Source organism: Cydia pomonella, chromosome 19 (genome assembly GCF_033807575.1).
Source record: "Cydia pomonella isolate Wapato2018A chromosome 19, ilCydPomo1, whole genome shotgun sequence".
Lineage (NCBI taxonomy): Eukaryota > Metazoa > Arthropoda > Insecta > Lepidoptera > Tortricidae > Cydia > Cydia pomonella.
In genome coordinates, this window is record NC_084721.1 from 7992710 (window position 1) to 8020426 (window position 27717).

The 27717-nt window shown below is 42.2% G+C and overlaps 1 protein-coding gene across 1 annotated transcript; it reads right to left on the reverse strand.

Annotated features, from left to right (window-relative positions):
- Positions 1-101: 101 nt before the first annotated feature.
- On the reverse strand, positions 102-27659 carry LOC133528335 (ribosome-binding protein 1-like). The gene is made up of 22 exons (XM_061865691.1): positions 27486-27659; positions 26275-26493; positions 25626-25802; positions 25140-25319; positions 23273-23423; positions 17839-18078; positions 17386-17531; positions 15851-15963; positions 14801-14954; positions 12948-13028; positions 11941-12120; positions 11808-11859; positions 10814-10911; positions 10421-10534; positions 9751-9891; positions 9193-9294; positions 7312-7443; positions 6875-7003; positions 6209-6325; positions 3621-3716; positions 3122-3187; positions 102-2959 (listed from the first exon to the last, which is right to left on the reverse strand). Exons 2-22 carry the CDS (start codon positions 26473-26475, stop codon positions 2939-2941), a joined length of 2691 nt encoding a protein of 896 aa, XP_061721675.1. The 5' UTR covers positions 26476-26493; positions 27486-27659; the 3' UTR covers positions 102-2938.
- Between the last annotated feature and the right edge of the window lie 58 nt (positions 27660-27717).

The following is a 27717-nucleotide window of genomic DNA, read 5'->3' on the forward strand; positions in this document are numbered from 1 at the left end:
ACATCACATTTACACCTCGCGCCAAAAATCTGACGGCTCCTGTGCTGCCTCCTATAGTTCATGCACGCTCCCTATAATGCCGTATAAAATAAGAAACCAAATTATGATTAAGATTTTTTTTATTTCATAATGTCTTTAACTAATATATTAATTATTATACAAAGTGGCTTATTTATTTTACAAATTAGATTCCATAATACATTATAATGCTATTTCAATATTCAGGACATTTGACACGCTGATTACAATTAAAATATTTAACTGTAACAAATCAATTTAAAATCGTCTTAAAAGTTAAAAACAAGCGTCGTTCACGAATTTTAGGATTCATTTCTTTGCACTGTAGAACCAGTAGAGGATAAAAGTTAAATCCAAAATATTGCACACCACCTTATTTTAACCCTTTACCAGAGGGCCTACCGCGAAAGCCGAAATTCGCAAATTGCGGGGATCTTGCTCTTTTACTCTCACTAAGACGTTATTAACTTATTAGAGTGACAGAGAACTACGGAACCCTAAAAATGGCCGCAATTAACCAACTTCGATTTTGGAGAGGTTACAGCCAAGGTATATTTCCCACATACGGCACTTCAAACTCGTGTTCTATTTTCAATGAGTAAGACTGACATTCGATTTTCTTTTTGAACTGTCAGCCTGGTAAAGGGTTAAAGATCTCATGTTTACATCTATTCCAATACTCGATACTAATATATTGTTAAAGATTTAAACTAATTTTCACGACTCCAGCTCGTAAAGGTTCTTTTGTTTGTTTAAAAACTGATGAGCAATGGAGCATGTTGCATTTTATCCACAAGAGTGGCAAAGTAATTGGATGCAAATTTTGAGTTGTTTCGTTATGTTGGCTGGCAGAATTGATGATAAATGATGATTTTGAATAAATATTTAATAACCTTCATTTGGATTTTATTTTGTTTGATGTTTTCCAGGTAGTATTTTCCTTGCGATGGTGTGGTGAAAAACTTTGTGTTCTTGAAACTCTAACAACGCTTAAGATTCCACTCTTCGAGCCACTCCCTCGTGGTTCAATTTTGGGATATTAGTATGAGCGGTTAAACAACAACTTTGCTAACTTGTAAAACAAATAACTAAGTATTAACGGTTTAACTCGGGTATTTTTAGCCACTCGCGCTACATGTTCGTATTGGTTGGAGTTTAAAGTTATCATGAGTATTATGACTAATGACAATTTACAAGTCTATCAATATGGTTATTTCTATTACCGAGTATTTTTTAGTACAGTGCAAAGAATATGATCTGTATTCAAAATAATGTAGTAGAGGAGGCTCAGAGTCGCATCTGAGACGGGCCCCAGACATACATAATATGCTTATCAAAAACGTCACTAAGCACTTACAGGCGGTGGACGGAAGAAAAGATTGAACTGTTTCCGAGAAGACGGGAGTATTCCGAAGATTTTATCACATTTCTAAGTTCCACTAATCTAAAATTATCCAGGTTTAAGCAAAGCTACAACTTCGGGCTTATCAATTTGAATTGTACCATGACTCCATCCGCGACGGCGCGGGGACGACGCAGTTCAAATCTTCGCCTTCTTCCGCCAGATATTAACTAAAATTTTACGGTCAGCTTGTCTAATTCAAACCTTACACTAAGGCACTGACAAAATGATTATGCTCTAGATACAAAAGTCATTTACAAATAATATATTTCTAAAGAGTAGATAACATTCCTTAAAAATCATAAGAATACCACTCAAGTTAAATTCGGTAGCTGCAAGTCATATCAAAAATAACAGAAATTAATTTATTGATGTTACACTGGTCTATAATTAATTTTTCTTACACAATCATAAAAAATACACGTATCATTTTTTGTATCAATAGATAATTGTTTCAATAATTGATTAAAATAAAAATGTTAAATATCTACCTAAATATATGTATCATACCTTGAATTTTAAATTGCAAGATCACGTTAACTAATTTTATCGATCGCATTACTAGATAAATAAGTATTTAAATTTAATAGAACAGCCGGGACAGCAGAGTTCAAAGAATTACTAAAAACGTACTTCCACAAATTCCTCGCAATAACTTTAATATTGATCTGTAAACCCGGACACGCGACACACTAACACAATACAACCAGGCCGCGTAGCCAACGTGCCAATCGCTTACGCTCCGTTGCGATCGAAACGCAACTGTCCCTGTCGCACTAATACGGAAGAGTGATAGAGAGACACAAAGCGTTTCGTTGTCGTAGCGATAGCGATTTTCACCTTGGCTAGGGCGGCAGGACTCGAGTTTTCGCTATACAATTTCGTATGTTACACAATGGCCTATGAGTACACAGTTTCTCGTCGCCGCTTCCCAACGTATATCGTATATAGTTTTACACTTCATAAGTTCCTCAACCGTCACCGACCATAGAGTTGTCTATAATAAATAAAACCGAAACAGTTGTGCCGTTCGGGACGATTACAATTGATTAAACAAAAATAATCCTATGATCTAAATTGAGCATGTCGTGCGTTTTCTGGGAAGTGTGTACACTCGGCGAGTCGGTTCTCCGCTCGAACCGTATACAAACGATTCGTAGCAACCGATAAACCGAAAGACAGATTCGTTCATATAATAATTTCACATTGTTCGAAGTATGAATGAATGAGTCTCTGAGTGTGTACGTGTACGTTGCTAGCGGACGTATAGTCGCCATCAGATATATCGGAGCGTCCAAGGTGTTCACAAATATGTGAACACGCACTCTGACGTCATGGCAGGAGAGGCGTGTTCAGGTATTTGTGAGCACCTTGTCTGCTTCGATATATCCGAAGGCGACTGTAGAACCAGTAATGAGGTCGGGCTTGGAGTGTCGGAGCCGCGCGCCGCTACCGCGCACGGCGCCGCCCGGAATGATACCGCAACACTTCTTCATATAAATATGTATTTTTTAAATGTTATTTTTCTTCTAAGCCCACCTGTGGAATAAACGAATTTCATTTTTGAAACAATGTTTGCATTGTCTGACATTAAATTATTCAGGACTATTATAACGGACCTGCGTAGCTAACAGGTCAATCGTTAACGCTCCGTAGCGTAGTAGGTAAGTGACAAAGAGAGACAGAAGTATGGTCACTCACCTGCAAGGGGCCATTGCTCACGTCCGTTTTGAATTTTTCTGACAAACCAGCAGTCAGTAATCTCTCCTGCAAAGAAAAAAAAATCACAAACTGCTAGATAAACAACAGTGAAAATAATTGACATTACTCATAGGGCGCTTTGATATTCTTCGCAACGTACTGACAATAAAAAAAACTTAAGTCTAGTCAAAAAGTCCCCCCCGAGTTGTCCCCGGCGCAAAGGTACCCATAACGCAAGCTCATTGCCACCTGGATGGATAACTGACAGTTGAAAATAATTGGAGAATATAGTTGGCAGTCGAACAATAAAGCAATAAAGTAGTATCAGATGTAAACCTGTAGGTGTATGGGCTGAGTGGCCGCTCGAGTTGGGCGGGGCGAGCATGTTCAACAAATAAATGCTAACGTATAGCGGCGGCCTCGCGGCGCTCGCGAGCCCGGCGCCGCGTGTGCCCCGCGCCGAGCGAGCGGCCACTCGGGCTTACTGAGCGTGGCATACCTCCGTGAGCCGCTCCGAGTCCGCGAAGCTGTGGTTGTGGTTGGCAGCTTGCTTCTCCTGCAGCTCGGCCTGTAAGCTGTCTATCTTCTTCTGCATCTGTTTACACAAATGCACAATTTACAATTGCCATTCCACTTACATTGTGACCAAAAATATTATGAGCCTTCTTTAAGGCAAATTCTGTTCTAGTTATAAATACTTTTGGTCGCTAAAAGACCACCACCGACACGAATAACATCGAATACCCGAATGGTAAGAATAAAAGTATATTTACATTGTATAAAACGACAATAGCAAGAATAGGAACACGATAGTGTAGCAACACGATTTTTTTTTCAAACAAAATAAAGTAAAATACTTAAGAAAGATCGTCGTTATAGATAAAGGCTGATTTGAATAAGCACGTATAAAACAAGTGCGAAATATTTCCGGGTAGGCCAGTAAACAAACAATACAAATAACAATTATTGTGTGCGAGGCGGCACGGACGTTCACAGAGCGTACACCAAGGTTGGTACCTCCTCTATGATGCTTGGCAATGTTTTCTCAATGCAGGAATATGCGAACGCCAATGGCTCCTACGTGAAAAAGCATAATAAACATGTTTGTCTGGCGATTGTTTTGATTCTAAGTATTCTAAGATACAATTCAGTAGCATAAACTATTACAGGTATTTGTTTACGACAAAAATAAACGAGTGAATCCACGTACGTATTCCGTGCAATAATTTAATCATTTACGCATATTCGTATCAACGGTTCATATATCAATTACCAAATTATATTTTAAAAATAAATGTTCGTGTTAAACAAAACTTTGTGAACCATGCCCATACATAAAGTTCTCTGACGTTCTTTAGTCAGAGTTCACATACAGTAAGGTGAAACTATTAACAACTATCACGAGCAGAGTGGCAAATATGTTACAACTGTTTTGATCTTAATTGATCGTACTATTTCATATATTGTGCCATATGTCAAATAAGTAGAGTTAAACCAAGTTATTTTAAACGTCAAAAATTATGACGTATACATAACACCTGCGCTACGTGACAGCAGCAGCTCGTGCTGCTTGCCGGCGAGCTGCCTCCCCCTGCGTCACATTGGCCTGGACATGTCTCGTGTGTATGTACCTGTGTGAGCGTGTGCTGCCGCAGCGAGTCCAGCTCGTGCTGCTTGCCGGCGAACTGCCTCCCACTGCGTCACATTGGCCTGGACATGTCTCGTGTGTATGTACCTGTGTGAGCGTGTGCTGCCGCAGCGAGTCCAGCTCGTGCTGCTTGCCGGCGAGCTGCCTCCCCCTGCGTCACATTGGCCTGGACATGTCTCGTGTGTATGTACCTGTGTGAGCGTGTGCTGCCGCAGCGAGTCCAGCTCGTGCTGCTTGCCGGCGAACTGCCTCCCACTGCGTCACATTGGCCTGGACATGTCTCGTGTGTATGTACCTGTGTGAGCGTGTGCTGCCGCAGCGAGTCCAGCTCGTGCTGCTTGCCGGCGAGCTGCCTCCCCCTGCGTCACATTGGCCTGGACATGTCTCGTGTGTATGCACCTGTGTGAGCGTGTGCTGCCGCAGCGAGTCCAGCTCGTGCTGCTTGCCGGCGAGCTGCCTCCCCCTGCGTCACGTTGGCCTGGACATGTCTCGTGTGTATGCACCTGTGTGAGCGTGTGCTGCCGCAGCGAGTCCAGCTCGTGCTGCTTGCCGGCGAGCTGCCTCCCCCTGCGTCACGTTGGCCTGGACATGTCTCGTGTGTATGCACCTGTGTGAGCGTGTGCTGCCGCAGCGAGTCCAGCTCGTGCTGCTTGCCGGCGAGCTGCCTCCTCCTGCGACACGTTGGCCTGGACATGTCTCGTGTGTATGTACCTGTGTGAGCGTGTGCTGCCGCAGCGAGTCCAGCTCGTGCTGCTTGCCGGCGAGCTGCCTCCTCCTGCGTCACATTGGCCTGGACATGTCTCGTGTGTATGTACCTGTGTGAGCGTGTGCTGCCGCAGCGAGTCCAGCTCGTGCTGCTTGCCGGCGAGCTGCCTCCTCCTGCGTCACATTGGCCTGGACATGTCTCGTGTGTATGTACCTGTGTGAGCGTGTGCTGCCGCAGCGAGTCCAGCTCGTGCTGCTTGCCGGCGAGCTGCCTCCTCCTGCGTCACATTGGCCTGGACATGTTTCGTGTGTATGTACCTGTGTGAGCGTGTGCTGCCGCAGCGAGTCCAGCTCGTGCTGCTTGCCGGCGAGCTGCCTCCTCCTGCGTCACATTGGCCTGGACATGTCTCGTGTGTATGTACCTGTGTGAGCGTGTGCTGCCGCAGCGAGTCCAGCTCGTGCTGCTTGCCGGCGAGCTGCCTCCTCCTGCGTCACATTGGCCTGGACATGTCTCGTGTGTATGTACCTGTGTGAGCGTGTGCTGCCGCAGCGAGTCCAGCTCGTGCTGCTTGCCGGCGAGCTGCCTCCTCCTGCGTCACATTGGCCTGGACATGTTTCGTGTGTATGTACCTGTGTGAGCGTGTGCTGCCGCAGCGAATCCAGCTCGTGCTGCTTGCCGGCGAGCTGCCTCCTCCTGCGTCACATTGGCCTGGACATGTTTCGTGTGTATGTACCTGTGTGAGCGTGTGCTGCCGCAGCGAATCCAGCTCGTGCTGCTTGTCAGCGAGCTGACGCGCCCAGCGCGTTTCCTCTCGCGTCACGTTGGCCTGCAGCTGGCTTAGCACGCCTTCCTGCGGACAAACTACTCTTTAAGACCCTAAAGCTAATTTTCCAGCGGCCACGATGAATACGGGGCGCGCGGGCATCGTGAACGCTGGTCATTCACGGCTCTCCAAAACATGTCCGCGAGTGACTTAAAATAACGTGAGTTAAACCATAAAATATGCTTAATATTAGTATGATTCAAGACATTTTAAAATTAATAATTTTAAACTGTATAATAAATGATTATATAGTTAAAAATTTAATTTAAACTTTCGATTATTATTAATAACAATAATCGAAGCTATTATTAATAATCGAAAGCTTATTGAGTGACGATTGCTAATCGGAGGAGGCAGCCAGAGAAGACCTGGTTAGGATCGCACCTCACACTCTTTACGTATGATCAAATATTTAATGTTCATGCAAAATTATTGTATGGCATCTTTCTCGTCGAACGAATAGATTTATGTGAATAAAGTTTTCAGAAATTAGATCGTCCATGAGTTAAAGTATAATGTTGAGAGGTTTGGAAGTTTTATATGTAAAGTGAAAGAAATATTAATATAGATACTGACCGTGTCATCAATGATCTTCTTGTATTTGTCTACGAGCCCTTGCAATTGTTCATTTTGCGCTTTGAGCTCCGTCACGCGCGCGTCCGAGGCGGGCGCGGGCGCGGGCGCCGGAGCGGGAGCCGACGCCGCCTGCCAAAACAAATTCAAATTTAATTACAATTATTAATTTATAAAACTGCTTTTAAGAATGCAATTCATGGTTTCATCAGAAACATTTTATAGCGCAGTGAAATCACTGTATAGGGCAAAAGTATGCCTAATATATAGTAAGGCAAATTACCCACCGATTGACACATATTTTTATAGGAACGTGTGGAGCATCCTCCCCATTAGAAATCACAATTAAAATAATAAATCTATTAACACCTAATTAAAATTTCGATACCGGTTTCGTCGCTACGGTAGGGCACGATTAATACGAATATAAAAAATATTACCTTCTGCAGCTCCTTCTTAAGGTTATCGGCGAAGTGCAGCAGCCAGGCCCGGCCCTCGGGCCCGCGCGGCGCCGCGCCGGGCAGCGCGCCGCGCAGCGCCGCCGCCGCCTCCGCGTAGGCCGCCGCCGCCTCCTGCACCCACGCATCAAGTTCAATCACGATACACATACAGACGGCTCAGAGCGGATTTCTCCACAGTTATATTTCGCCACATTTTTAAGTTGCCCTCATTGCGATATGGTCCACGGTCCTGTTTTGTCGACATTCCTATTTTCGATATTCGACCTTCTTAACTCGTCCGCAATCCTATGTAGTCCACGGTGCTGGCCCGTGACCAAAACTTTATCAACCATAGTGCTAACTTGTCTCTATTCCTAAATAAATCGGTACTCTGCTATAGAATACATACGAATAGTGACGAGTTGGCAATGTGGATCATATAGAATATTCCGATATCATCCAGATTGCTAACTCGTCACTTGTCCATATTTATTTATTTTATTTTTATTTATTTATTTTCATATGGACAAGATAAGAAATTTACGATACGTAGTATGAATTTTATAAAATGATTTTTTCGGTGCGGACCCTAATCTGTTAAACAAAACCCTTTCCTTTTTTTATACAGTGCCGAGAACCGGCACGTACCATAGCAACCATGTCATTAAAAAGCAACTATTGTGATATCAAAGAGGAAACAATATCTTTTGTAGATTAGGGCTTGCACCGAAACAATAAAAAAAAAAAATTCAAATATACTTTATTCATGTAGGCCTAGCAACAAGCACTTATGAATAGTAAGACAGTATTACATATAATTATCTTAATCTAATTATCAGAGCAATTTATTGATGTTGTAAATATTATTCCATATATAATACTAATGAATATAATTCATAGATCAAATTTAATACTAAAACTTTCACAAAATATAGTCATACAAAAAAAAAATGTATAAAAAATACTAGTCTAGATTGTTTCTAGAATAAATTCTAAATGTCAAACAATTATAATAAAAACAACAAAGGAAATACATGCATTGGAATATCCATTTCATCATCATTATTCAAATATAATAAATAATTAATCATTTCGAATCACAATTAATCTTTTCATAAACTATAACAATGTGGAAGAGTTAGGAGGTTGACGATTTAGGAATTGTACACTGACTACATGACATTGTAGACGATTTAAAAAGACGACGAACGAAAAAGAATTGTGAACGTGAGCTATACATTGGAGGTTCTTCCACTTTGTTTTATAAATCGAATGCTTAAACTTCGCATTAACTTTAAATTAACTAATAGGTAGATTCTGTCCCCTACATTTCACATCCGCTTTGGAGAGTGTGCCACCTTGAAACCGATACCTGAATCCTTTTTGTTAGTTTTCCCCTAGAGCTGGCCATCGGTTAATTCCAAGCAACAAATAAATAAGCACAACGCAGGCAGTAAAAGCGTTAGATAACAAGCGAAGCCGGCCAATTATGGTAATACTAATTTACATTATTCTTTACATCTTGGTTATTGAAAGGAAGTTTATATAAAATGCATTTGCTACCTTATAATGATAGCTATAAAGTCTATATTACAAAAATAGATGTTCAAAATATTAAATCTATCCAAACTAAAATGTGGCATTATACCGTGCATAACGGCAACAGTTCCTAGATGTGCAATGTAAATGCGTTGAGCGAGGAAGTTATAAGTCATTCCAATCGTAAATGAATAAATAGATTTCGGCTTTATTCTGTTCGTGTTAAGAAAATCAAATGTATAAAAACCATTTGATCATCACTTTTCATTTGGTATTATGTGACAGGGCGAGGTAAAGCAAATTTTATTACCCAGGGAATAATGCAAAAAGCGAGAAACTTACGCGAGGGTCTTGGGCCGGCAACGCGCTGGCCGACTTTGCCTGGAGAGCCTTTTCGGCAGTTTGTAAAGCCTCCATTACTTTCCAGTTTTTAGTTCGCAACTCCTATACGCCCGTTCAAAATAATAAAGCAAAATGTTAGCTTTGTTAAAAGAAGAGTATATGAAGTATGAGAAAAACTTGTCAACCGGCATGCATTTCAATTGTGTATTACATGCCATAGTTGATATTAAGAAACTATATTGTAATAGATTACACACGCTGGATTAATTGACGTGACAATCAATTAGAATAGAAATTGGATTCTAAAGAAGTTATAACAATACATAAAACATGACGGCGCGACTGTAGTTGGGCGTCAGGTTATTGTAATATATTCTTCTCATCAAACTGGAATCGTGTGGTTACGCTACTAATAGTATGATTTATGTACGATTCACATCAAATGGTTGGGCTCAGGACGCATAGTTTACTAGAGTCAAGGGGATTTGAACCTTGTACAGAGTAGTTAGATCCCATATTTGATGAGAACCGTACGTCGCAGATGTAGTCAGGGCTCACATTGTTCTTCTCCTGGTAGGTGCGCAGCTGTTCCTGCAGCCGCGTGAGCGCCTCCTTCTGCTCCTTGTTGGCGCGCTGCTCCGCGCTCAGCGAGCTGCGCAGAGACTCCACGACGCTCTCCACCTTCGCCAGCTCCGCAGACTGCAGGAAAACAGACTTTAAGATATCTTATTCCTTAACAAATAACATTGAGGACAAATCTCTCATAGGACATTTGACGCACGGAAAAAACTGTGAAACTTCGCATATAAGAAATTTTGCGGATGTTTTAATGGTAACTGACAGTGCATCAAACTGAACACCACCAACTGACTAAGAAAGTTAACGAGGGCTGATGGGCTATATTATTAAATTATGTCACCGCTCGGGTTCCATTTGCAAACTATTGCACTATGCACGCTCAAAATTGTATCAGAGAATGCATGCCAGCAGTTTAGCGTTCCCTTCGCAAGTGGTTCACGAGGCTATTCTCGATGCTTGAAATGTCCCTTGTGGTAAGTTTGAAAATGGCCACATTTGCGTCGAGCAAAACAAATCTTCTTAAACCGAGCCGCGGCAACATCCTCGCGAGGAGGCACTTCTGTGTGGAGTCACGATATGGCGCGTGATTGGCGCATTGATCAGATCTGACCTTGAGCGTAATGTATGAGCGAGCAACAGGTAGACGTGCCTTGTGCTGGTCGCCGGGCAGGCCGTTGTGCGCGGGCCTGGGCTGGCGCGCCTCGGCCAGCTCGGCCTCGCGCGCCGCCAGCTGCTCTCGCAGCGACGCCACTTCGCTAGACAACTGACAACAAACGAACAATGCTAATACGATAGTTTTTGATGGAACACTGACTTTGGATCTCGATATATGCCGCTATTTTAGATATCTCACAGTCAGCATTTCATCTTTGGTTAAAAACGTATGCAATAGAAAATAAATAGGAAAAAAGCATAGAAAATTATGACTGTATCAGTCCACTGCTGAACTGCAATGGTACGCTACAAAACGGGACAAATTTAATTGCAATTTAGATGTTAACCTGCAGAGTATCAAAAATAATGATTATCATCGACTTCTAACCTGTTTGATTTGTGCGTCTGCCTCCTCCTTCTGCTTGTCCAGGTTGCCCTCGGCGAACTGAGCGCGACTCATGAGCCTTTGCACGTTGTTCTGGAGATCTACGATGGCTGTAACAAACGTGATTGTGATGTATTGTATGTCAATGTCGCAGATCACCCATTATAAAACAGTGGTAGCTTATCTAAAAAATAAAAAAACCGGGCAAGTGCGAGTCGGGTTCGCGCACGAAGGGTTCCGTACCATTATTTATAACAACGGCAAAAAAATTATGTTTGTTGTATGGGAGCCCACCTTAAATATTTATTTTATTCTGTTTTTAGTATTTGATGTTATAGCGGCAACAGAAATACACTGGCCTGGTGACAGACGGACGGACAGCGAAGTCTCAGTAATAGGGTCCCGTTTGACCCTTTGGGTACGGAACCCTAAAAACTAAGTACAATAATGGCATCCAGCTACCAGTTGTACAAAATGCAAAAATTATGACTGCCCGCGTGAGCACTTTTGACAATACATTTTAGAGCTTGTCCAAACGAAGGCGCAATCGCGCGTTCCCGAGATACTAGAGCTCCATACACGCTCTCGCGTGCTTCTACACTTGCGCGTAAAAAGTTTGTAACTACGTATAGTTACTCTGGCGCCACATGCACTGCACTACGCGCGACTGAGCTATACAGCGCAAATAAACTGAAGTGCGCGAGTGCCCTCAAGGGCAAAACGCTTCGTCTGGATAAGTATCACACTCATGACGACTACCAGTAGGTATAACTGTAGTAGTAGTAGTAGTAGTAAAACTCTTTATTGTACAGAAATGAAAACAAAACAGGAAATAAAACACTCATCATTAGTACAAAGGCGAACTTATCCCTTTAAGGGATCTCTTCCAGTTAGCCTTTGAGCAATTGAGGGAGAATTGGAGATTCAAGCTGCTCCAGCTGCTGGGCGAGCTCGGCGGCGTGCTGCTGCGCCATGATGGCGGGTCCCGGCTACATACCGGCTTGTCGCTCCTGCATGGCGCGGGTGTGGTCGTGGGAGAGCTGCTCCAGCTGCTGGGCGAGCTCGGCGGCGTGCTGCTGCGCCATGATGGCGGGTCCCGGCTACATACCGGCTTGTCGCTCCTGCATGGCGCGGGTGTGGTCGTGGGAGAGCTGCTCCAGCTGCTGGGCGAGCTCGGCGGCGTGCTGCTGCGCCATGATGGCGGCGTCTCTGGCTGCGCCTGCATCACAACGGGCACCAGCCACCTCGAGCGCGCGCGCCGCCAGCTCCGTCTGCAGCCCCTGCAGCTGCGCCACCAGCGTCGCCTCGGCCTGATGAGACAACACATACATGAGCCCGAAACATTAAAAAATTGTATGATTCGATCAACGTTATGAAACACCTAAATGATTTATCTTAAAGATTCATAAACGTGTTGCGGAACTTGCGAGCCACAGACGCGACAGATTTTAAAGGTGTATTCTTGACCGCATTTATATAACTAACATGTCACAGAAAGTTTTTTAAAATTGGTTGTTTTACAGATAATGAAAATTCTTGTAAATATTTTTTTCTGTAATAATTCTGTGTACAACGCCTTTTTGACGCTGCCTCTATGTGACTTGGCTTAGACATACCTACTGACAAACATTAAAGTTTTAAAGGAAACTCACAAAATTTTATACTTATCGCGGGCGTACGTGGCCCACAAATGGTTTCGCTGGAAGAGCAGCGCTGACGGTTTAGCTTTTTTTATAACTACTACGTCGGTGGCTAACAAGCGTACGGCCCGTCTGATGGTAAGCGGTCTCCGTAGCCTATGTACGTCTGCAACTCCAGAGGAACTCTGCTTTAGATCTGGAACGACATTCGCTGTGCCCTACCACACAAAGCAAGATGACATTCATGCCCATACCTCTCTTTTGGACGTAGTTTAAGGACGTACCCGGGTCCATTATGCTGTAGTTGGGTAGCATTATGCTGAGGCGGGACCATTTCGTGGTAAACAGCTTATTTCTTTTATTTTAAATTTTTTTTTGTCGTTTTTACTTGTGTATGTTATAGTTTATCGCGAATAAACGCAATGATTTTGATTGATTTCTAATAATTACGAAATAATCTGCTACAATTTTGTGTTACTTATCTATTGATAACTCACCTCAGAAAGTTGCTGTATGTGCATCTCCATCTGTGCTCTCTGTTGTTGGAATTCACCCTCCGCGGCGAGTTTAGATTGAAGCTGCAAATATAAAACAAATTTAAACTCTCAGGTATTAATATTAACTTTTAACACAAGTAAGTATTATTTATCAATTTTATTTCAGTTACATTTTTTTTATGATTATCAGCGACAACACTACTTAGTCATTAGTGTTAACGAACCCTAACTCAATGAGGTTGCATATTTGATTGCAAAGTAGCTCGATTCTTTCGAGCTTTTCAGGCGAGTACCGTGTTTACGAGATTGAGACTTGATTAGGTATATCACTATTATATACAATAAGAATACGAGTCAACTAGAATAATACTTTTCCTACTATAAAACCAAAATAATATTCATTAAATAGTAGCGCGTTCATGTCTTTTCCTCTTGACCGCAGCGACACGTGATTGGTTTTATTACAGTCGACTAATATTTCGAAAAAAGTCATTACAGTTGAGTTGGGAGACTGAAAAGTGAGCGATTACAGTTTGCCTTTACCATTAAAGTCGCCGAGTAGGAAAACTACCCGTTCAGTGTAGTTGCGTGTAGTTACTCACGAGCCTGTTCTCCTGCTGCAGCTGGTGGTTGTCGTCGGCGAGGCGCTTGACGCGCGTCTGGTGCGTGTGTATCTCTGCGCGCGCGGCCTCGGCCGCCTGCTCGTGTCCGCGTTCAGTGTAGTTGCGTGTAGTTACTCACGAGCCTGTTCTCCTGCTGCAGCTGGTGGTTGTCGTCGGCGAGGCGCTTGACGCGCGTCTGGTGCGTGTGTATCTCTGCGCGCGCGGCCTCGGCCGCCTGCTCGTGTCCGCGTTCAGTGTAGTTGCGTGTAGTTACTCACGAGCCTGTTCTCCTGCTGCAGCTGGTGGTTGTCGTCGGCGAGGCGCTTGACGCGCGTCTGGTGCGTGTGTATCTCTGCGCGCGCGGCCTCGGCCGCCTGCTCGTGTCCGCGTTCAGTGTAGTTGCGTGTAGTTACTCACGAGCCTGTTCTCCTGCTGCAGCTGGTGGTTGTCGTCGGCGAGGCGCTTGACGCGCGTCTGGTGCGTGTGTATCTCTGCGCGCGCGGCCTCGGCCGCCTGCTCGTGTCCGCGTTCAGTGTAGTTGCGTGTAGTTACTCACGAGCCTGTTCTCCTGCTGCAGCTGGTGGTTGTCGTCGGCGAGGCGCTTGACGCGCGTCTGGTGCGTGTGTATCTCTGCGCGCGCGGCCTCGGCCGCCTGCTCGTGTCCGCGTTCAGTGTAGTTGCGTGTAGTTACTCACGAGCCTGTTCTCCTGCTGCAGCTGGTGGTTGTCGTCGGCGAGGCGCTTGACGCGCGTCTGGTGCGTGTGTATCTCTGCGCGCGCGGCCTCGGCCGCCTGCTCGTGTCCGCGTTCAGTGTAGTTGCGTGTAGTTACTCACGAGCCTGTTCTCCTGCTGCAGCTGGTGGTTGTCGTCGGCGAGGCGCTTGACGCGCGTCTGGTGCGTGTGTATCTCTGCGCGCGCGGCCTCGGCCGCCTGCTCGTGTCCGCGTTCAGTGTAGTTGCGTGTAGTTACTCACGAGCCTGTTCTCCTGCTGCAGCTGGTGGTTGTCGTCGGCGAGGCGCTTGACGCGCGTCTGGTGCGTGTGTATCTCTGCGCGCGCGGCCTCGGCCGCCTGCTCGTGTCCGCGTTCAGTGTAGTTGCGTGTAGTTACTCACGAGCCTGTTCTCCTGCTGCAGCTGGTGGTTGTCGTCGGCGAGGCGCTTGACGCGCGTCTGGTGCGTGTGTATCTCTGCGCGCGCGGCCTCGGCCGCCTGCTCGTGTCCGCGTTCAGTGTAGTTGCGTGTAGTTACTCACGAGCCTGTTCTCCTGCTGCAGCTGGTGGTTGTCGTCGGCGAGGCGCTTGACGCGCGTCTGGTGCGTGTGTATCTCTGCGCGCGCGGCCTCGGCCGCCTGCTCGTGCGCGCGCGTCGCCGCCGCCGCGCGCCCGCGCTCCGCGTTCAGTGTGGCCCTGGACCGAATAGGGGCGTTGACACGTGTTCCATTTTATTACTAAATCTAGTTCAATAGACAGAAACTGAGCAATTTATCACAATAAATTGGAAACTTAAGAAATATATGTATGGTAATAATACAAAAACACAAGACCTCAACGTTTCTTAATTTAAGTTTTCTTAAAACATCCAAAAAGGAGAAAATAATGGTACCATTCGATTTCTTACATTTTATTGAAATAAATATTGTATAGCAACTATATCCGCAATATTTCACCTACAAAATCGCAATTTCCTTGTTTTCCACGATGTATTGCCAATTTGTTAGGAGCGTTTCATCAGTAAAGTGAAGTTCATCAGACTTTGACTATCATTCGTGACTTTTGTACTGCTTTAACGCAATGGGTCCCATATAGACATTTGATCCTGAAAACAAACCTCACCGATTGATACCATTAATCAAAATTTGTCGAATAGCCATCACAAGTAATGTACTATTTGTTAATTGTACAATGAAAGCTTAAAACAAACTATTTAAACCGGGATTTTATTTTAAAGTAAGTTCATGATGAGTTATTTATTCATAATTATGCTAAAGTTAAACACTTTGTGTTTCACTTCGACTGCACGGGAACTAAACAGAAAAGGTTTGTCCCATCGTATTTTAATTCGACACTGATCCAGAATTCAGCCCGACGACAGTGCTGCGCAGCAGTCATTGGAAGGGTTTTGACTGTGAAGTAGACTCTTAAGGCAAGACGACCCTAAAATTACTTTTATTCGCTAAAACATAAAAATCATTTTTACACAGGCTACACTTAAAGGTATAAGACGTACTCATATCTATACTTTTTTAGTCGCAAATATCCGTACGGCCTATGTTGATTAAGTTTAATAATGTTTTGTCTCCTACCTCAATTCCTTCAGTTTAGCGTGCAGTGCTTGGGAAGCCTCGAGTTCGTCGGCCAGAGCTTTCTCCTTGTCGGCGAGTTGCTTCTTCAGCTTCTGCATCGGGTCGTTAGGTCCCTACAAATATAAAAAGTAATAAACAAGAGTCCCATTCCATTGTGACCAATGAGATGTCTGGAAGTATTCTTGGCTAAGAGCCATGAGGGCCAAAAAGCCTCCCGTAAATGTTCATGTCAAGTTTCATGTTATTCTAATCTGTGACGTGGTATTAATTACGTGAATACAGCCCGAATAGCCCCCTTGGTCCACTCGGAGTGCTGCGGCAGCGGGTCGTGGTGCTTGTTGAGCAGCGCGTCGGTGAGGATCTGTATCTCGGTGCGGGAGAGCGCCGCGTCGCGCACTACTCGCACCACGGTCACGTACCTCGGTCCACTCGGAGTGCTGCGGCAGCGGGTCGTGGTGCTTGTTGAGCAGCGCGTCGGTGAGGATCTGTATCTCGGTGCGGGAGGGCGCCGCGTCGCGCACTACTCTCACCACGGTCACGTACCTCGGTCCACTCGGAGTGCTGCGGCAGCGGGTCGTGGTGCTTGTTGAGCAGCGCGTCGGTGAGGATCTGTATCTCGGTGCGGGAGAGCGCCGCGTCGCGCACTACTCGCACCACGGTCACGTACCTCGGTCCACTCGGAGTGCTGCGGCAGCGGGTCGTGGTGCGTGTTGAGCAGCGCCTCGGTGAGGATCTGTATCTCGGTGCGGGAGAGCGCCGCGTCGCGCACTACTCTCACCACGGTCACGTACCTCGGTCCACTCGGAGTGCTGCGGCAGCGGGTCGTGGTGCTTGTTGAGCAGCGCGTCGGTGAGGATCTGTATCTCGGTGCGGGAGAGCGCCGCGTCGCGCACTACTCTCACCACGGTCACGTACCTCGATCCACTCGGAGTGCTGCGGCAGCGGGTCGTGGTGCTTGTTGAGCAGCGCGTCGGTGAGGATCTGTATCTCGGTGCGGGAGAGCGCCGCGTCGCGCACTACTCTCACCACGGTCACGTACCTCGGTCCACTCGGAGTGCTGCGGCAGCGGGTCGTGGTGCTTGTTGAGCAGCGCGTCGGTGAGGATCTGTATCTCGGTGCGGGAGGGCGCCGCGTCGCGCACTACTCTCACCACGGTCACGTACCTCGGTCCACTCGGAGTGCTGCGGCAGCGGGTCGTGGTGCTTGTTGAGCAGCGCGTCGGTGAGGATCTGTATCTCGGTGCGGGAGGGCGCCGCGTCGCGCACTACTCTCACCACGGTCACGTACCTCGGTCCACTCGGAGTGCTGCGGCAGCGGGTCGTGGTGCTTGTTGAGCAGCGCGTCGGTGAGGATCTGTATCTCGGTGCGGGAGAGCGCCGCGTCGCGCACTACTCTCACCACGGTCACGTACCTCGGTCCACTCGGAGTGCTGCGGCAGCGGGTCGTGGTGCTTGTTGAGCAGCGCGTCGGTGAGGATCTGTATCTCGGTGCGGGAGGGCGCCGCGTCGCGCACTACTCTCACCACGGTCACGTACCTCGGTCCACTCGGAGTGCTGCGGCAGCGGGTCGTGGTGCTTGTTGAGCAGCGCGTCGGTGAGGATCTGTATCTCGGTGCGGGAGAGCGCCGCGTCGCGCACTACTCGGACGAGCTCGCCAACGTTGACGCCGCCGCCGTCACCGGCTGCTGTCACGTATCACAACATTTATTTATACGATAGTGCTTTAGACCAGCATCTCTAGAATTGTGTCATATACATAATTATTAGACCACATTTTGACTTATGATATGATCCTGATAGTGGTGTTCCTTGGTTTCGAAAAACCCGATGTTTCCAGGCTGAAAAGTGGTTCCGTTACTCTCACCAGTACGTAAATGCACCATCTTACGTAAACTCAACTTAGTACATGGATAGTTACGGTGTTTATAAAAATACCCTGAATAAATTAATTATAAGTTGAGTTAATGTATATAAATAACTTTAAATTACCCATAAGCGAAAGCACATTAGGTTCGGGCTTCTTCTTCTTGTTCTTGCCGGTGGGAACGGGCGCAGAGGCGGGCGCGGGCGCGGAGGCGGAAGCGGGGACGGGCGCGGGCGCGGGCGCGGCGGCCAGCGCCTGCTTGAGTAGCTTGTCGGTGGTGAGCTCGCTAGGCTGCGGCACGTTCAGCGGGGGGACCACCTCCACTCGAGCCTCATCTTCGGCTTGTTTTTTGTCCACCTTTTTACCTGTGAATTTGATAGACTTTTTAGAAGTGGACATTGTGGCCCTGTAGGTTCTTGTTCTTCTCTCACTCTCTTTGAGCTTAAGCGTGAGGGAGATGGATGTGGGTGCTTGGGACCGCGGATATCATGTTTATGGATTTTAAATAGTTGTAAGTTTGAAAAAAAGAAAAAATAATCACTAAGTTCCCTCAAAAATAAAATTGCGCATTTTTAAAAGCAATTCTCATAATTTTAACTATTGTGCATAAATTGTAACAATTTTAAAGTGCGTTTTAGAGCTATGGAACAATTAATGGTAAAATTAGGATACGTATCGCTTAAGTCCCTAGAGAAAATCCTCAAGGTTTCTAATAACATTTTTGGCAAACGTATTGTAATCAAAAGAAGCGGAATGATTTTTAAAAAACTCCGCTCTCTGAACCTACGGTACCTTAAGCTGTAAACATATTTGTGTACACCGTGAGCTAGAGAAATTATTCAATGTATTTTAATCTTTTTTATTTTTATTTGTTAATGTACCATATAAAGTCATATTTGTTATACCTGAAATATTTTTTTTATAAGTTATTTTTATTGACAGATAAATTTTGCGAGTTTCCTTTAAAACTTTAATGTCTGCCAGTAGGTATGTCTACACTAAAACAAGTTACATTGTGGCAGTGACGTAACCAAACAAGCGGTTTTAGTGAGTTATTATAGAAACAAATTTTCAGAAGAATTGTCATTATCTCTAAAACAAGACAGATTTCAGAAAACTTTGTATGACATATTGGTCTCTAAATGCAGTCAAGAATGCATCTTTAAAATCTGTCAGGTTATTCTATCCCTCGGTGTATATAGTAAGAAGCCCCGTTCATGACATGACTTTAGATATTTTACTATCTTGAAATTACTGTTAAGTAGTAAAAATATTGAGCAATGTTTTTTTTGGCAACCCATACATGTACTTTGTTTACATACATGACTATCATAAGAATAAATATCAAATATCAAACATTTATTTAGCAAATAGGCCACAGGGGCACTTTTACATGTCCATTTTTACAAACAATAAATTAAAAAAAAAAAACAATTACAAATATCGAATCTATGAAATAATAAATACTTTATTAGAGATGTATACTGTCTCTAAATGTCAAATTACACAAAAAAAACTATGATAAAAAAATAAAACCATAAAATACTAAAATTCTTTAGAGATGTATAAGTCTCTAAGTGTCAGAGATAAAATATAAAAATATATATTAAATTATCCTTAGAGATGTAGAGGGTCGCCAAGGCTTGAATTCTTATATAAATAATTAAAAGACAAAAAAATTAAAACAGACAAGAACCGAATGAAGTGTCTCACGTTAATGTCACTCAAAAGTAAAGTTACATACTTTAACATAACCTGTACCCCGCGTAAGCTTAAACAGACCGGTCTCCACAAACAGCACCCGTTCACGAGTATGACGTGTATCTCAGCCATCGCCTCCCTCAACCTTCATTCGGGAAAGTGGCGACCCGATCAACGACGCCACCGTAAGTAAAGACTTTTAAGCGAGCATGACATGTTCAAGCTGCCGGGTTGTACTAATATAAATATAATAAAAAAAATTGTGAGATACAACATTTGTGCTTGTAAGTTACATTAAAGACGGAATAGCGCCACATAAACGCGACTACATATTATTCATAAGGAGTGCCTACCTATAAAACTAAATTATAAATTTAAATTGACTTAGAGATGTATAGGTCTCTAAGTGTCCAAATCATTAAAATAGGTATTAAAATAAAATGAAATTTAAAATAAAATAAAATTTAAAATAAAATAAAATTTAAAATAAAATAAAATTTAAAATAAAATAAAATCTTAGAGCTGTATAAGGTCTCTAAGTGTCCAAAACTAAAATAATACAATCAAACGAGAACATGATGTTCTCTTGTGTCAGTTCTACTGGACGCTAGTATGGTTATTTCACAGGAAGAAAACGAAAACACTATTACTGACATTTTTATCATACTATCAAGATCAAGCTACTGGCTTAAAGGCATCCTTATCATCTATGAAATCATTCACAGCATAATACGCCTTACTTAACAAAGAGCTCTTAACGTGTGACTTAAATTTGTTAAGAGGCAAATTCACTATATCAGTGGGAACTTTGTTATAAAAACGTGTACAGTTCCCGACGAAAGACGTACTAACCTTACGGAGGCGGTGGGCGGGCACAGCAAGTTTATGCTTGTTTCTAGTGTTATAGTTATGGATATCACTGTTAAGCTTGAATTCGTTAATGTTTTTCCGAACATACATAATATTCTCAAGTATGTATTGAGATGCAACGGTAAGAATGCTTGCATCTTTAAATTTCTCTCTTAGGGATACTCGAGCGCCCAGTCCATAGATGGAACGTACAGCTCGCTTTTGCAGTACAAATATTGTCTGAATGTCTGCCGCTTTTCCCCACAACAGAATTCCATACGACATAACACTATGGAAGTAACTAAAGTAAACCAGCCTGGCCGTCTCTACGTTTGTTAGCTGTCTGATTCTCCTCACTGCATAGGCTGCTGAACTAAGTTTGCCGGCTAAAGTGGCTATATGTGCATGCCATTGCAGTTTTGAGTCTAAAGTGACTCCCAGGAAAACAGTTCGATCTTCAAATTCCAGCGTATCACCTTTTATTTTAATCTTGCTGTTATTTACCTGCTTGACGTTAGGTAGCGTAAATTTGATGCATTTGGTTTTCTTTGCGTTCAAAAGCAAATTGTTTGCCGTAAACCAGTTTAATACGGTAGATAGCGCGTCATTAATGCTCTCGAATCTAGTTTCCTTTCTGTTCACTTTAAATATAAGGGAAGTGTCATCTGCAAACAACACTATATCATGTCTTTCTTGCACAACTTTTGGTAGGTCATTGATGTATACCAAAAACAGGAAGGGACCAAGAATTGAACCTTGCGGCACTCCGAGGGCTACCGGGGACCCAGCCGATTGAGTTCCATTAATAACTACTCGCTGAGTTCTATTCGAAAGGTACGATGAGACAAGGTCAAGGGCACTAGCTTTTATCCCATAGTGGCTTAATTTTCTCTTTAAATTTTCGTGATCAACGCAATCAAATGCCTTCGACAGATCACAGAAAATTCCAATAGCATCTTGAGCTTTTTCCCAAGCGTCAAAGATGTGTTTTAGAAGTACCACACCGGCGTCAGTAGTTGATCGACCTCTGGTAAAACCAAATTGATTGCTATCAAGCAGTTTATTTCTGTTGAAATGTGACGATAGTTGATTTAGAATAAGTTTCTCGAACACTTTGCTTAATGCCGGTAGTATTGAAATAGGTCTAAAGTTTGTGGAGTCGGTTCTTGTTCCTGATTTAAACAACGGGATAATTTTGCTATGTTTCATAATATCTGGAAAAATTCCAGCATCAATGCATCTGTTGAAAATCTCAGCTAAATAAAAAACTAAAATAAATTTTAAGTTCCTGTGATTGCTTCTTCCGATAAGAAATTGAGATTAAGATTATTTATTGATTAGTTTCAAATATAATATGCGTGTGTGCATGTACAATTCAATGTTTGTCCAATATTTTGTGATAATGATAAAAATGTGAAAGTCATTGATTTTAATAGATAGTTCAACTATAAATCGAGTTATTGAGACGAATCCTGATGTGCCATCGTTGAGACGACCATTGAACGAGATTAGAACCATTTGAATGTTTACACTATAAAACTGATACGATCATTGTAGCTACCGACTACAAAGTATGGTATCAAGTGTAGTCATTATTGACGTATGATTTCTTTAGATCATAACTGAAACAAAAGTTAGTTTGCACTTGTGTCAATACGTTACCTGTATCTCTGGTAGGGATGGGTGTCGGGAATTTTACCAAATTCGTTTTTTTTGGTTTTTTCCCGTTTTATTCAGAAAAATTAAATACGTCATAGATAATGCCACTGATGAGTGATGAACTGATGGCAGTGTCAAATATATAAAATGCCAGAAACTAACACATTAGACGGGCAACCTTAACCTTCCTGTTTAAATTCCCAATTAAATTCATATGGAAAAATACAGAAGTTTAAAAAACACTAGATTTTTTCGGCTTTTTCGGAAGTATTGTAACTGAAATTTGCATTGTTTTTTTCGATAGAAACTTGAAAAAAACGCATCGTTTGAAAATTTTCCCGTATTTTTCCGGGTTTTTTCAACGCCAGTCACTGGCAAAAGGCGCCCTTTGGTCCATCGCCTACAAAGTGCTAGAGTAATACCAAGATAAGTTAGCCACGATTTTGACAGCCCCAACATGCAAGAGTTGTTTTAAACGTCAAACTTCTATGCAATTATGACGTTTACTTAACACTTGCACAGGCTGGACTAAGTGCACTATCATAATCGCTGCCAACTTATCTTGATCTGACTATAGTGCATAAATATGTAAATAAAATTCGTCCTTATTGACAAGCAACAAGGTGACACCCTTTGCAGAGGATGTCACACATTAAATCGTAGGTCATATCGTTGGAAAGGATACATGAGTAGGTTCCTATTCTTTTTACACATGCTACTTAAAATGCATGTTGACGTGTAAAAGTGCCTTTGTGGCCTATTTGCTGAAAAATGTTTAAGTGGAAGCTACTACGTTTTAAAAGAGACATTTTGTAATTTTACTACAGCACAGAAAGCGCCATAGTATCTCGCCCGCGAGGTACGTTAACCGTCCCTCTCTTATGGATGCAGTTAAAAAAGGCTGCTAGTCTATCTCACGGGCGAGATACTGTCGCGCCGCTCCTGTGCTAGGCTTACTGATTACTAATTCAAATACAATTAAAAGTTTTCTATGTTTATATAGCAATTAAAAAGGAGCTTGGATACCCGAGAAAAACGAATGACGAGTACAATAGGGCCTCGCAAATCCGTACACTGGCTAATCAGAACTGCCGAGTGATCCCTTTCTTTGAGGGACCAAAGCCTTTGCTTGGTCTATAAATAGAGTACGGTAGTGCAGACTAAATTAGATGAGTTCTTGTGATGAGCGCAATTTTGTTTTCTGGATTAATTTCTAACTATATGTATGCCCCTCGCCCTCTCCTTGGCCATCTGCCATATGAATTGCTTGCATTTACCGGCCTTCGTTGCCTTTTCGCGCTTTTCCTAGACCCTAGACTAGACAACATCTCGTAGACTAGACAAACATACCCTTGCGTTGTTCCTTGGGCGCCTCGCCACTGTTGTGGCGCTCGCGCTCCTCCTTGACGGGCTCGGGCGCGGGCTGCTTGCCTTTACCGGCCTTCGCTGCCTTCGCGGGCTTCTCCTTCTTCTCAACCACTTCTTCTTTTTTCTCGGGAGTCTACAAGTTTATTTTATGGTAACCATCAAGATTTTGTATAGTCAATGAAACCATACAAAGGGCTTAAAAAGGCTCTAACTATTTATTCTGTCCGAGTGCAACTTGTTTTCTTTTTTCATGCATTATTGTGAGGTACAGTTGACATTACCATGATGTTACATATGTGTTGTGTGTGTGATATGTGAATGAGTAGTAATAAGATGCACTGATAGGAGAACAATTTAGTATAAAATATTATGTTCTAAGCAATACTTTAAGTAACTGTTTATAATAGACCATTGTTATATAGCCTGAAAATAAAGAGTTTCATTTAATTTCATAAATAATGACGGCCTGTAGGTAATAAATACTTACATAATAATCCAGAACTTGTTTAAACATAAAAAATACAAAAACAAGGAGGAAGGAATTTGAAAACGGGCAGTAATATCAAAAGTAACTATTAATTAGCTACTTTTAAAATGACTCGTCGTTTTAAAAGTTAAAACCCCATTTCAAAACAAGATGTCATAATTTTCACCGCACTATTATTTTACTAGAATAGTTAGTTAATGATGTTATAATTATGGTATATGGTAATTATAACTACAATGTAACAATACCTCTACTTACAATAAAGTAGGATGCAACTAAATATAATATGATAATTATTTAATGTATGACAAGTATGTTATCTAAAAGGTCAAACATATCTATTGTTTATCAATTGATGTATGCATCTTCTGAAATGCACAATGACAAATAACCTTTTGGTATGTTGATGCTTACTGTACATATAGTTCGATTTATGTATTTAAAATATACTAATCACCACAATATTGGCTTTGGAAATTTCAAATGCAAAGGTAAACATGACATCTCATACGAAATTTAGATTAATTATGTGAAACGCATACGTAATATTAAAAAAATATCGTGTCAGGTGACATATCTTTAACAATTTAACAATAGTTGAAATTTTCAGTAGATATATATTTTTTAATTTAATAGTTCAAGACATTCAAATGTAATTGTCACCATCATGAACGAATATTTAATTTACTACTTTTAATACAACCTGTATAAATAATGGGTACAAAACACCTGCAGTGACATCACGCAACTACTTAAAATGTAATTTAGCACATCCAGACGGTTTTATATGAACATACATACATATAGGTATGTAACTAAATCATGCTCATATCTGTACAATGGCCACAATCGAGCACAAAGGCGACTCTAAATTGAGTGCAACCCGACCACTCCATTCAAGTGGAGGATAAAGAAATGCTACAAAATATACAGCAACTGTTAACATGTAGTGCAACATACCTCTTATTTATTAACAAACATAAGATTAAAACACAAGAAAGAAAATTAAGTCACCATTTTACCAAACCATAAAAGCATAGCCAGTACCATAAAAGCATAAAATTAATAATGATAACAAGATTATAACATCCGACTTTAATCACTCAGAGAAGTTAAATCCAATATATAAAAATTGTTTAATTGAATTCTACTTGTGTTAAAGTCGGCTGGTCATAGTCTGGCTAACGAAAATGAATAACATAATTATGAAATAGTTTCAACTTTCATTTGCCAGACTCTAAACAAAAAAGTTAATTGTCTACGGCACTAATTAAAACCATCACCAAACCAAAAAGCTAATAAAATATGCTATGTTATATAGGACACACACGGGACTAGGGCGGACTGAGATCGCGCACTCACTTTTTCGGCAGCGAGAGAGGATTGCAATAGTTCAAACTCATCCTTGGGATGGATCTCCTCAAAGTGGTTGGAGACAGAGCCGGTAGGGGAGGGCGGCGTGCTCGGATCACTAATGCAGCTCGGATCCTCTTTGTTTATCAGTATCGGCTTTACTTTAGGATCCTTGCCGCGTTTGCGAATCTGCATAAAGGTAGCGCTAATTGTATAAGACCCATTGGCATTGTGCTCAAAAGTGGAATACTTACAAATTTTCTACATTTCCCACTTAATGGAATAGTCAATAGTTGAAAATCGGAATATCTAGCGTAGATTTTTTTTCCAGAATGCAAAAGTGAAACTAGAGATATCTAAAATATTTGAAGTGCCAAAATATTTGAGGATGTTAATAAAATACTTTTATAAACCACTCTATAAAGCACCCAGCCCCATAATACTGTGGTGGTACCCAAATGTGATTGATACTTAAGTATTTAGAGTGAAACGTACCTTTACATTGGGTGGAGTATCCCTAAGAACATCTACAACAACAGGGGGACAGAACTCAACATGAGGCTTAGCCGGAGGCACAGTGTCTTCATCCACACCACTCTCGGCTGGAGCCTCACTCTCCACCTCACTGCCAGTAGTCACTGCATTTTCCTTATTCTTCTCCTTCCGTGCTAGCTGCAGGGAAATTTATATTTTAAATAAGACAGAAAATATAATACCGTGTCTAATAAGATTCTAATTCAGTGATAGAATGATCGCTCTGTGTGGACCCGCCTAATTGTTATACATTGCTGCTTTAGCCTGAACAGATTTGCATGTGCTTTTTCATTAATTTGGTAGTTTTGTTAACATTTTTAAAATATTAAATTAAAAACTAAGATTTTTATATCAAAATAAATCTCCACCAAATAATATTGTTACATACATTATTTCAATATTATTGCACACTTATCTGTTCAATTACATTAAGTTATCCTACTAGTGGCAGAAGGAAAATAACCAAACATCATTAAATCAAAACAAGAATGTGATTCTTAATAAGTTTCCAATAAGTAAGGACCTATCATATAACCATGCAATGGAATGTATCTAGCTACAACATTAAAATAAATTCAATATGAAAAATTAACATAATAAAAGATTTTACCTTTTTAATGGCTTTCTTGTTGCTTTTCTTGGGTTTGTTTTTGTTTTCAGCCAGAGCCAGAAGCTCAGTGGTGGCCCGGCGCTGCTGAGCAATGGCCTCCTCGTAGCTGGTGCCCGAGGCCGAGAACAGCCCCATGAGCAGCAGCACAGCCACTACCACCACCCCCACACCACATAGCACTAGCAATGCCTGCAGCTCCATGGGATCTGCCGCATGCACCTATAACAAAATAAAATGTTATCTGTGACATATTTGATCAATGCTTGAATTTGGTTGTATTCCCATTTGTCGCTACAGGGCACAGATAGGAATAGGTGTTTTCACATAAATCATTCCAAATTTTTCCCCACCTCATGTATGGCATAGTCATATGATGGCGGCAAATGGGAATACACCTGTATTTGTTCAACTAAATGCATGGGATAAAATAAGTTATTCTAAAGAAACTATCTAAATAAATAGATTCTGATGATTTAAGAGCATATTCACCATATTCCAAATAAAAGATGAATGCAAGAAAAAAAAATTGTATATACTTCTTCAGTAATACTATATGTTATCTTGTTTAACATTTTTACAGAGGTATTTGCTTATAACCGGCACGCGACGAATCGGCACTTGTAAAACTGATGACGAGGACATTATTGTAAAGATATTTCACACTTATCATAAATGACATGTTCTAACAGCTGAAGTTGGTTGTTACATCTAAAGAGAGTTATTCAATGCTAGGCAAAAGGACTGAGTATTCTTGAGATATGCAAAATATACGGCTTGCTAGTTAATATCGCAATTACCGCACAATTCAATGATTCGACTTACGGTAACTAAAACATTATGCACGGACCTATTCAATACTATTTTAGATACAATAGGTTTCTTATAAGATGAGCTCCAGCACTAACAAGAAACTGTAGAATTCTGTGCGTAATTTTAAAAATCACGAACACAACTCCACAAAATGAAGGTATGAGCTGACACGTAAGCAATGAATAGAATGACACATGTCATAGGTTATTGACAGTACTTTCGCCCAGCACAATCATTTCCAAGAACAGTCCTTGCTGCTATTTACTCCTAAGGCATTACATTGTCTTGACTGTGTACTCCACTTCTGTAGTTCAAGCACTACATAAATTTCCATAAATATCTTATGACAATCATCTTTCATCCTACAAAAAAAACCTTATGAGAAACTGTTAAATACGTACCTAAAAATCGAAATCCTGACTGAACGATGAGTATCTCCTCCGAATTACCGATATTAAAGTGTCAAATAGTAATAGTCATTTATGATAATAATTAAAAAGCCGAGATAAAACGAAAATAGGCAGCCCAAGCAATCCGTCCGGACCGGGCCAACAGCAAACAGCAAGATACTCGTTCAGAAATCGTGACTACGTAGTGATGTAGTTTTTTTTATTTCAAAACTAGTATTTCGTT